A 12,671-nucleotide genomic window follows, 5' to 3' on the forward strand; every position below is an offset into this window, starting at 1 on the left:
ATTCATGCCAGTTGCTGAATACATGCTTATCTGTCTAGAGGCTACAGTGCAATACAAAAACTGATTGGATAATGACAACTACATCCTTTTATTTATTTATTACATATTTTGTTCCTATAAACATAGTAAAACTTTTTTTTAAACATCCATTGACAGTATGTTCTAGTGTTAAAGTGAGATTTTCAAAAATCCCCTCTCTAGAAAGAAAATTTTTAAAAATGTGTCACAAAACAGGAATTGTCAACCTTTGTTTACTCAATTTTCATTTTATCCTCTGGAAAATAGCGACTGTTAGTACTAGTACTATTACTAGCAGTACTAGAAATAGTTATTACAGGGCGTTAATCGCAATATCCGTCAGGAATGTAGCTAAAGGCTGTCTTTGTCGTTGTGCACTGTGTTAATAAAGGTTATTTAAATCCAATATGGCGGCGCCTACAGTGCAATCGTGAGCCAGGAAAACAGGTCGTTTACAACGGTTTTTAAGGCTGGTTGGGATGTTTTCTTTAACACGGACTGGCGTATTCTGTTATTCCGAGCACAGCGCGGAAATAAAGGAGTAGGAAATAAAACGGTGAGTAGCTTCACAGAAGACATTTTCCCTCCTTTCCTTCATCCTTCAGCGTGTGTGCAGCTGACAGACTCCACGAACATGCACACAGCAGGTGTAAAAAGGTGTTTCCATTGTGTTTAATTCGCATTAAAGAGAGGAGTATTCGCTTATCTATGCGGATAAAGCAGCAGGTCAGGTTTATCACGAGAAATAACAACACGCAATACCGCTGTAGCATAAAGACGGAAAAGAAACCATGTCAAAACCCCTATAACGTGCATGTAACAAAGTCACGCGATAATTGGCGTGACGCATGCTGTATCAATGTAACAGGATGTGGACTATTTGTGGTTTTAGAATCCAAAATGTTTTTGCTCTTACTTGATTTGCTTGCTTGGTGCTTCTTACAAATATGCAGGCAAATCGTGTATAACTCTCATGTCAGAAGCCATATAGCTTATTACACCTCATTGTTAACAGTGTAAGACAAGCTGAACTGAATTTAACGCCTGCATTTATATGATCGTTTTATCCAATGAGGCCAAAAGTTGTTAGGAGTTGTAAATTTGGGAGCATGTGGTCAGAAAGACAAGCTGTGGTAACACAGTTTTGATGGTGTTTTGAGAATATTCTTATAAATGTATCCAATACATTTGATTACTGGCAACATTATCGTTTCTTGAGCAAATGTAAGTAAGTGCACCTTTACTCATTGTCTTAATATATGTGAGCTCTGGCACCAGAAACAGATGCATTTGACTTCTGACATATTGAAACACCTGTCCTATCTGAGCATTTATAAAAGATTCTCATAATGACTGACTGCACAGCTCTCCCCCAGATCCTAGTTTTCTGCTTTAAAAATATATTTTTAAATTGTCACAGTTACTGTTCATTTGAAGAATTAATCAGCCACCCCCACCCCTTGCTGAGTACTGGAGTCCAGCACACAGACTTGGACATCAGCTTGAGATGAAGCAATGTTTTACTCTTTGTAGGAGACACCCGAATGGATGAGGCCAGTCACCATAGAAACATTATCTCAGTCTTTCGCCTCAGCCCACTCACTCGCACCGTCAGAGACGCGCACGGCGTTGAGTGCTCGTCTCTCCCAGCTTCAGCCTGAGGGGAGGAGTGTTGGCTGTTGTGATGCTAGCTTATACTCGAGAGAATATATTGAAGACAAAAAAGTCCCACAAACAGGTGGGTGGAGGAGAACCAGTGGCAGCTGACAAAGCTCAGCTTTCTCCAAGTGATTTGTCCATCCTGGTCAGTTGTCTCCTTATAATCTAGGATGTAATTTTTTTTTTAAAAAGCAGTGGTTTTTATTGCTAAAATCAGGTCATCTGAAACTTTCTCTCTCATGCTGATTTGTTTAACTGTCAAGTTTTCATAACATCAGCAATCCTACAATACAGAGTAACCTTTTCCTCTGAGCCCTCCTCAGCTTTAGTCATAATTTATATTTTCCCGACTGACTTGATGTCAGTCTGATGTCGGGGCGTGCTGATCATCTCAGCCTCCGCTTTGATGCTTTAAAGGTCTCTCCTTCTGAGATCCAGATGCGTCACTGCTGTGAAAATATTCTCCTTACAGGTCAGGTTAGCAGCAGTAGTCCTCCGCAGCCAAGACTGTGCTGACTGTACGAGCCTCTCAGGTTACCTTGGAAACTGTCTGTATATACACGTCTGTGTCTGGGTGAAATCAAATCAAGGTTAAATGGGTTTTCGTACATACTGCTGACTGTCTGACCGACATTAAGCCAGCAGAAAGTTTAGCCTAACTGCTCTCTGATCATTAAGGAGGAAGGGAAACCTTTCTGAAACAGCCTACAATCAATCTGTTTTTCTTCTTTCAAGTTGTTAGCAGTGGGAGTGGTAAACTTTTTTAAATTTATTTTATAGAGTAATCCTGTTCTGGATATTTTCTTTAATGTAGTATTTTGTCCTTTTGACCTACCAGTAATTACACAAATTGAGTGAAGCTGCCACTTCCATGCAGGTGATGTCCAGAGGCAGCTGGGTGCACTTAACCTCCTATAATGAAGTGGGAATAATCTAAAAGTACAGGGCCGATTTAAAGCCGAGAAATCGGTGTGTCATTTCATGTCATCTGACTGCAAATGACATTCTTTCATCCGAGCAGGCAGGTGGTTTGATACCTTAGATTCAGAGAGAGGCAGAGCTGTAATCACATCGCGCTGAATAAACCAGTCGTGCTGTTGTGTGAGTGACGTTGATGCGATGGACACAGGCTGTGAAGCAGCAGTGGTAAAAAGAAATTAAAAAAAAATCAGAGCTGCCATAAATTAATCGCAGTGGATGAAACTGTCACTCAGTCTGTTCACAACAAGTGGACTTTAATGTAATGTTGCTCATTCCTGTAGATTCAAGTCATCTGAAGTCATATGCACTGATGTGGGAAACCCTTTTCATACCTACTGCAGAACTATCAGAACAATCTCCAGACTGAAAACCTTTTTTTTTAAACCCCTCAGCCCTAAAAGGCTGATGGGGTATTGTTGTCATCCTGCGGGCAACATGGACACCCACGTTTGTGAATAAGATAACTCGAGAACGAAGCAATACAGGCACTTCATATTAGTAACATAGTTGTATCTAAATGCTAAAAATTTTGGACAAGTTTGAATCTCAGTGACCTTGACCTTAAGGTCAAGTTTAAGTTTTTAAAAAAAAAAAAAATACTATGAATGCAATAACAAGAGAACAAGGCAAAGTGGGATTTTGATATTCATACCATAGATGTGTCTACTAAAAGGCTGAGGGTACCACCGGCTGCCGTCAGTATTTTTAAATCCTTCTAATCTGGAAGGGTTACGCATGCATTTGTTACATCTAAACTGGGCTATTCTAATGCACTTACAGTCCCTCTGGGAAATATTCACAGCGCTTCACTTGCTTCATATTTTTTCAGTCATTTTACAGTCGTAAATTCATTTTTTACCTCAAACAATACCCCACAGTGATAAGGTGAAGAAAAGGTTCTTGCAAATTTGGGCTCCTTAGTAACTCCTGATCATCAAAGCTTATTTCAAAAGAACCTCGTGTCTTTGCTGCTGCTGCACCAAAACTCTGCAGTGACCTCCCAAATGACCCAAATTCAAATGTTTAAATCTGAGTTGAAGACGCACCTTTTCTGTCAAGAATTTGGAACTGTGACCGGAAGATTTGGTTATTTCACGTAAACATTGTGACTGCGTGTAATGTCAGTGTTTAAGGAACCTGTAAAACACTTTGGGGTTTAAATGTGCTATAAAATAAAATATACTTAGTTACTTATTGAATATTACACCATGGAGGGCATATCTGCCCTGTAGCCTTTTAGAATAATAATGTCAGACTCTAGTGGGTTTGAAAAATAAGTTTAGCTTATTCCACTCCACAAAAACCTGACTATTTTCTTTCATCTCACCATTTGGTCACATCGATGGAGATCCAGCACACACTGCAGTTGCACAAGTTTGGCCGGTCAGAGTGAAACTTCCAGGAAGCGATCCAAGCGTAGGAAAGGGCCGAAGGGGCACGAAGAGGCAGCTTTGAAAGGGAGAGCAGCAAAATCTATATCAGATAAAGTATTTGATTCATGTGGGCGGAGTCACGAGCCTTTTATTGTCATTTCTATGTAAAGATGGAAACTGCTGTTTCCATTTTCTGTCAGTTAGATGTTTTAATGTGTGTGCATTCATGTTGTGTGTTTTATAAGCTATTTAATATATTTACCAAAGGTTAGGGGAAAGCTCGGTTAAAGCTGACCTCTACTGAAAAATAGAAACTTTAGTATTTCACTAGCATGTCAACATTTCCACCACTGGCTGTTTTCCTGTTTTATCAGACGCAATCATGCGGGTGTCCGTGAGAAGGCTGGCGCTGTATCCCCTGTTTGCAGCCCAAAGGAGCGGAGCCCTCCAGAGTCCATTTCTGCACCAAATTTCACCCAGGAGTCGCACCCTGTTCAGTGAGACGGGCGTGTGGGAGAAGGACTATCGAACAGAGACCAGACGCAAAGTGGAAGGATGGTGGCACCCGCGAATTATGGCGCAGTGGCGGAAGGATGCAGTGGAGGAGGTAAGAGGGTCTTTCAAAGTATCAAATAATAAGCTCAAGATTAAATGAATGATTGTTTTGCTTTTGGTAACCAGCAGTTACAAAAAAAACCCAAAACTCAGTTTATATATGACACAGCAAGTGCTCCAGCTTCCTCTCACAGCTCAGAGGTATGCATGTTGATCTAATTGGTGATTTGTAAATTGGCCCTGAGATAGACTGGCAGTCTGTCTCTTGCTCAGTGTCAACTGGGATAGGCTCCTGTCCCACCACAATCCTGGTTAGGCAGTCTGGAACATGCATGGATGGAAATGCACTATAATAATCCTAATTATTATATAATCCTAATATAATAATCCAATAAATCCATAATTAGATAAGAAGCTGGAACAAGCAGATGGTTGGCATTTCATTTGCCCCACATGCTGCTGCTGTAAAAATGTGTTGAGGTAAACTGCTAGTAGAAATGAATGTCTGATATGTCGAGTGAGAAACATGAGTCATCCTCAGTAAATACTTGACATAACAAAAATACTTCTTTCAGATGTTCTATGGCCTAAATAGAGGTCATTACTGTTGAATGAGTTGGAAATCATAATTGTGCTCCACAAATCAAGGTTGCACCAACAAGTAGACGTCTTTTGTAGAATCTAAACATCATAAGCACAAACAAATGTTTTGTTTGTCCTTGCAAGAAAAACACAGATGTGTGTGTTTAAAAAACTGCTGATTTTATTTGAGTTTCACAAAACTTCTGCTGTGTCTACCTTGGGCCAAGTGCGTACTATAAATGAGGACAGTGGTAATTAGCTCCCCTCTTTAACCGAGCAAAACATTTTTAACCCACGAGTGAGTTCAAGAAATTCAAATGGATCCACACAATACAGAACAAGCCTGGTAGAGGTAGGAGCTGAAAGATTTCAAAGACTCTGGAAAGAAAACCAGTGAGAGATGTGTCTGAAGACCCCAGAACGACTGCAGAGACACAAGTGGATGACTTAACCAAGGCAGGAATGATATTCTCAAAGAAGAAAATCATCAAAAACCTGCACAAGAATGGATTGTGAGGTTGCAGACCATGAAAAACTCCACTTCTGCAGAAGAGACACCTTCAGTCCAGACTAAAGTATGCTAAAGAAAACCTGAGGAAAGATTATAATTATTGCAAGTGCGTCCTTTGGCCATATGAGACAAAACTAGAGCTCTGTATCAGAGATACCGCTCATGTTTGGAGAAAGAAGAGGGAGGTAAACAACTAAAGAACTCCCCAGTGAAAAGTGGTGGTGGGAGTATTGTTTTGTGGGAAAGCTCCAGTATGTCTGGGATTTTGAATCTCACCAAGGTGAAAGAATCATGAAGAATTTAAAATAAAACCTCAAGCAGTCAGCGCAAAACTGGGTCTGCGTCATCGCTGTGTTCCAGTATGACAGCAACCCAAACATTCATAGCTCCTGGAAGAACAGCCTTCAGAATGCCAAAGTGAGCATTACTGACTAGCATGGATACATCCTGAAAAACTGAAACTCTGTGGGGTGAACTGAAGCCCAGGGTCCCTGCCAGAAGACCGTTAGATCTGGAGAAAAATGGGCTGTGATTGGAAAACGAGTGTGAGAAACGAACAACTGCAGGCTGTTATCCAGCTAAAACTGACTCCAGTGTCTGATTATTAGCATCAGTGGGGCTAATAATTTTGACCCTGGTAGTATTAGCTTTTGTGACATAATTTTTTTTTCTGTGTGCAAAGTAAAATACGCATCCAAAGTAAAACTCTGACGTTTGGAAAAGCTCTGTTAAAAATTCCTTGTTTTGTTTAACAGCAATTGGGAAATACTTATTAGCACCTGAGCTAATAATTCTGTCCTCTGATCCTGTATTGAAACAGATCCACATGTATACATTTGAGGCACAGTTAGACGAATAGGTGCATGCTTCTAAATTATGCCCTCATCTATTATTGCCACTGACCCTCGCAGCTCATCTCAGACTCGGAGCTCTGGATGATTATATATCCTAATGGCCTGACAGTGTGGCAGTCTGGGACTGGCTCACAGTGATTAAGTGCATTTACCACAGAACTCTGGACCTAATTAATTTACTGAAAAATTCATGACTCACGTTTCCTGTAATCACGTCTTTCTGGGTGTAACTGGTACTTACTGCGTTGCTGTGGCAACAGCATTGAGACTGTAAATCACCAGCGGTCTGCACTGACATCATTTAAATTCGGACACTATAATCAGCCTCTGTTAGAGCCTTATACAGTAATATACCCCGAGTCAGTCGGCGCTCACGATCGCTATGTGATGAGCAGCTATTCCTGTTCTCATCAGTTTAATGGAGTCTCTGTTGTATGGGATTCATTCAGAGGCCAGACTGATAATGGAGAGGCTCCTCTGCTGTGTGCTTTCAGGATTAAAAGTCAGTTTTATGGTCATTTGTCTCATGTCTCATGATTCTATAACGGCCTCTTCTTCTTCTTTTTTTTCTTCCAGAGTCCCCACAAGAAGAAGTTTTATGTCCTCTCTATGTTTCCTTACCCATCAGGGCGACTGCATATGGGCCATGTGCGAGTGTATACCATCAGTGACACCATTGGTCATTTCCAAAAAATGAGAGGGCATCAGGTATGTCAGCTTTTATTTTATTCTTTTATTTTGTTATGTTTCTGCCTTGTACCATCCCTATTGAAGCCGAACATGCTCTGCTCTCACAGCAGCAGTTGTTTAGCGGTGCCATATTTCAGAGTCCCGAGAGCTGTTTAGCTTTAAGTTTGCTGACTCTGTAAGTAAATTACAGGGTTTTATGGCCAACACAGAAATTCCATAAGTGATATTACAGGACACACTGCTGTTTGATGTAAATGGATTGGTACTTATAAAGTGCTTTTCTGCTCAGTTTAAACTCTCAAACTGCTTTCTTACAAAACTCTATTATTTCTTTGTTGTTTCAATGCCTCTTTGCAATAAGTCTAAAGGCTGTTTATTTCTAAATCATGCATTTGTGTGCACTCATAAAAAACCTTCCAGATCTTCTCTGCCAATGACAAACCGCTTATTCTGCTATTGACTGTTGATTGATGGTGTTTATCGGATCGGATGATGATGTGGAGGAACGTTATCTTTGGTGAAAAGCGCTATTTCTGTGAGGTCTGTCTAACATTCACACTCCAGTGGATGCATCTGAGAGCAGTTTGGTTAGTATCTTGCTCAAGGATATAACCACCAACCTACTTCCTGTGCTACAGCCAGTCCTGAATTCAACCCCACCGAACGCTTGTGGGATCAGCTTGGGCGTGCCGTTCGTGCCAGAGTGACCAACACAACTGGCCGACTTGTGACAAGTGTTAGTTGAAGAATAAGACGCCATCCTACCCCAGTGTGTGACCAAGCTGGTGACCACCATGAGGAGGAGGAGGTGCCAGGGTGCTGTGCCTTTGTATGTGTACGTCAATCATCTTCAGTGTTGGGAAGGTTACTTTTAAAATGTATTCCACTACAGATTACAGAATACATGCCCCAAAATGTATTTTGTAACGTATTCCGTTACGTTACTCAAGGCTGCACTTTTTGCAGCAATCTCCTATAGAAAAATATTCCTCACCTGTAAAACAGGTTCGCAGCTCCGAACCGTAAAGGCGTAAAACCGTAAAGGGACCTCTGGCTAATACTTCGGGGTTCGTGTCGGGCTCGTAGCTGAAGACTAGCTTTACTTTGTTGTCTGAGTCAACTTTGCTAGCGAGAGACAGAGAGAGGCGTTGAAAGGCTGCTCCAACAGAACTTATTGCTTCGGAGGAAAACACGAACACGGTGTACAGTCGAGTCTTAATAGCTTACTTACAACTTGGCTCTTTTTGGCTGCAGTGGTTATTATTATATTTACATGCTTCCATCTCCCGTTTTTGCTCGGTGACAACTCGTACTTTTCCACTCTCCTTTTTCTCCCTCCCTCGCTCACAGACACATAACGGGTATGTCAGTCCATTCAACCTGCAGCACGGACTACACTGCCCATGAGGCTACATTCTTTACAGTTATGCCTGTAACACTTCTCCTATTGCCTTCATATTAAATAATTTTTGTGAATAATTTTTTAAAATATTTCTTCACGTCATTATGCGGGCCGCAAGTAGAGGTGACATGGACCACGAGATTGAGACACAGACATTAGAGCCTCCTAATGCGTGTTTTGTTTGGGTTTCCACCGGCATGGAAACTAAAAATAGAGAGAGCATAGCCTAACATATGAAACGGGAAAATACTGCCGTGTAATCCATTTATTTCAACAAAGTAACTGTATTCTGAATACCACCTTTTTAAACGGTAACTGTAACGGAATACAGTTACTCATATTTTGTATTTTAAATACGTAACGGCGGTACATGTACTCCGTTACTCTCCAACACTGATCATCCAATATCCAATAAGTGACACCAAACAAGAGTCAATAACAGAATAAGCTGTTTGGCACTGGCAGAGAAGATCTTTTAAGTCTTTCATGGGTGCAACTCACAAATGCATTATGCTTACGAATGTGGCAACATTAAAGGAGAAATACACAAGCTTTGTACTGGTGTGGGATTTAGTGCCTAGAAGCATTGTTACAACAAAGGACCATTCACACACAAATAATACATACAGGAGGAGAAGCAGGTAACAGGTAAACACTGAGAATACCCCATGACAATAGCACATTCAGGTGTCCATCCCTGTAGGAATGAGCCTGTTCTGCCTTTGAGCTTTTAACTTTTAATGCACGCCCCAGTTTGGCTTATTGTGCGCTATCTTCCCCTCACCGCACGTCTCTCCCTGTGACAAACAAAAACTTACAAAGCACGTGACGCCCTCAAATGTGCTGTTTGAGACACACACTTGGTGTTATTGTGAGGAGTTAAATGTAATGGATGTGTTTTGGCTGTTGTTTAGTAATATTGGGAAAAATGGTGAGTCAGTCCTTCATTGAACTCGTCTTTGATACAAAACATGACGCTGCATTGACAGTATGATTGCTGCTTTCTCACTGGAGCCACTTCAAAAGGCTCCCCTCACCAATCTGTAACCCACTTTTTTTCTGTTTATTTCTGCTCAACAGTTCTTTAATATCAGCTGTGTTTACACTGCTGGACTCACTGTTTACTCTTCCTCCGAACTGTGAAGCTTCCCATCTATATACACGTGTAATGCTTATGCAGTAGTTTGACTTGAGCATTAATATGAGTGTGATTAGAAGCTTAAGTCTACCTCAGGGAGCCTGTTTCTTTCAATTAGATGGCCGATGTTTACACCGCCGTGAGAGCGTGTAATTAAATTGTTCTTTGTTGTACTTTGATTTCTATTGTACATCCCTTTGCTTTTTAAATGCTAATTTCAACGCCACACCCAGGTGCCAGTTTATTACTCTAAATGAGAGTAATGAATCCTACCTTCTCACAGGTGTTGATTCAGCTGTAATGTCAGCCTGTATCAGTGTCTCGTGAACTGTTTTTGGGGCAATTACCATGACAGAAATTAGAAAACATTTTACACTTAACCCCATCAAGGAGGAGGTAATGTTTTTTGTAATGTTTGTGTATGTGTGCGTGCGTGTGTTACTCTTACTGCCTCAAAAAGTTTTGAATTGATTCTGATAAAAAAAAAAAAAAAAAACTGTGTAGAGTGGGCTTTTGGTTACAAGCCATTAACATTTGGATTAGATGCACCAAGGTCTTTAAGATAAGATAAGATAGAACTTTATTAATCCCTCGGGTGGGTTCCTCTGGGAAATTCGACTTCCAAAAAGCACAGCAACGACCGAAGTTACAGTTACAGAATTGTTATATATATATACACACACACACACACACACACACACACACACACACACACACACACACACACACACACACACACACATATATAAATACAGAGACAAATATAAATAAAATATACAAAGGGGATAAATAGAATAAATAGGAATAAAAAATAAAAATACAAGTGAATTGCACATTTAAGGCCAACTTAATGCTTTATTGGTCAAAAATTGACAAAAACTTTCAATAAAATTAAAAATAAATTAGAGGTTATGATTCTTACAAATATAAAGATTTAAAATATTGTCTCATGTTTGACCTCTGACCTCTACTTCAAGGTCAATAGATTATGCTGAAGGTCATAGTGATAATAATCCTATATAGGGCTGTTTAAAACGGTCTTTCTTACTGCCGTTGTGTGCAAAGACAGTATATAGTGAATGATATATAGGCATTAATATCACTATACTTTAAACCTCTGACGTCTTCTTCGAGGTCAAATAAGGTCAAACTTTCGTAAAATGACTCATCTTTAAGGCTAATATTGAAATTTACTGCCTGCTGGGATTCTGAATATCACATTATAGTTTGCATTCAACTATCATGTCACATTTGACGTCTGCCTTTCTTTCAAGTTTCTTTCAATCCTAAGTTTGAAGAGTTTAATTTCAGTTTAGTTTTTTTTTCAGTATTGCTGTATTTGTGGCAAGATTTAGGAAAATCAGTGCACAGCAGGACATTTTGAAAGCAGCTGACTCAGTCTTGTAGACATCCGAAGCCTCAATAAACACGTCCACAAAAGTCTCTTCGGATAGTTTGTGATAACAGATTTGACCAAATGAACACATGACAAAACTACGTTTATTTCTGCTGCACAAAATTATTTCAGAGATCTGGTTTTTATTATAGTAGTTAACTTTCATGACTAGTTTTAGTTTTTAGTTTACTTTTCGTTAACTTTAATAACCTTGGCTGACACTGAATCCTTCTTACAATAAAGTGAGGAATGAGGTCGGCCCATAAGCAGCTGTTTTGCTTTTCCTATAAGGTGTTTCTATGGTTTTTAATACCTGCTGTGGTAATTTGGATCCTCGCTATGAGGTCTCCTTGTAAGGTTAAAATTAGGTGTAAATAGAGTAAAATCCATACTCTCGATTACCAGCGCTCTAGTCTGTTATTGACTCCACTCTGTTTCAGCTCCTAGTGCTGCAATCGATATTCAGCACTCTGTTTGATTCCACTAAACGGCGGCCGCTGATGAAGCCGCGAGCAGTGTCTGTCACATGGACCGTGCTCCTGCGGTGACACAAACACCTGCTCAGTTCTTTGGTTAGACTTTGTCTGTACATGATCTATCCACCCAAGAAGAAAGGTGGGTGTGTGACAAGTTTCTCTCTTCCTCCGTGTTTTCTGGTCCAGGTGCCGTCTTTACACGAGATGCAGTGTTATTTTTGTTTCACCTGCCCGTCTTCCTCTGGCTGGTTTCTCTCTGAACAGAAACCTGGTGTCACATCACTGAGAACTACTTTGTTTCTCTCAGCATCGGTCAGAAAGTTGAGTTTGTTCTGCTGTATGCACTCAGTCTACCCTATTCACTAGTTAACTGAGAAAGGTACTCACTCTCCTTTAAACAGTTATGTGTAATGGGAGTTCTTTCATGTGTCACATACTAAATTAGAGAAAGTTTTAACCTAGACCTAACCTAGTTCTTTATAAATATCAAAATATGAGGTAATCAAAACAAAAAAAGATGTTAACTTTTAACCTTTATTGTAAGTACAAAGCTCGTGCTAATAATCACAGTAAACAGTAAAAATTAAAGTTGTTCCTGAAACTTCAAGTGTGGTTTTTTTTTTTACACTTGTTTTTGTTTGGTTTTTTTTACACTTATTTTTTCTCAGAATTCTGAGAAAAAGTCGGAGATTCTGAGATTAAAATCAGAATTCTAACTTTAATCTCAAAATTCTGACTTTTTTTCTCAGAATTCTGACTTTAGTCTTAGAATTCTCAGATCATAGTCAGAAGTCTGAGTAAAATTTTTTTCTCAGAATTCTGAATATAATCTGAGAATTCTAGGAAAAAAAAGTCAGAATTCTGAGATTAAAGTCAGAATTAAAATCTCAGATTTCTAAGCAAAAATTTAGAATTTTGAGACTAAAGTCAGAATTCTGAGGGAAAAAGTCAGAATATTGGAAAAGGGGAAAAAAAAAAAGATGTGCCCACCTTTTTTTTTTTTTTTTTTTTTTTTTTTTTTTTTTTTTTTTCCCCT

At 39.7% G+C, this 12,671-nt stretch overlaps 1 protein-coding gene across 1 annotated transcript in view; it reads left to right on the forward strand.

Moving 5' to 3' along the window:
• The first annotated feature begins 406 nt into the window (after positions 1-406).
• lars2 (leucyl-tRNA synthetase 2, mitochondrial) overlaps positions 407-12,671 on the forward strand; it is a 42,177-nt gene continuing 29,912 nt past the window's right edge. The window contains exons 1-3 of the mRNA XM_080895346.1: positions 407-574; positions 4,406-4,638; positions 7,110-7,241. Coding sequence (XP_080751472.1) covers positions 4,414-4,638; positions 7,110-7,241 — 357 coding nt within the window. The 5' untranslated portion in view covers positions 407-574; positions 4,406-4,413. The remainder of the gene's footprint in view (positions 575-4,405; positions 4,639-7,109; positions 7,242-12,671) is intronic.

This window comes from Rhamphochromis sp. 'chilingali' (genome assembly GCF_963969265.1).
Source record: "Rhamphochromis sp. 'chilingali' genome assembly, chromosome: 11".
Lineage (NCBI taxonomy): Eukaryota > Metazoa > Chordata > Actinopteri > Cichliformes > Cichlidae > Rhamphochromis > Rhamphochromis sp. 'chilingali'.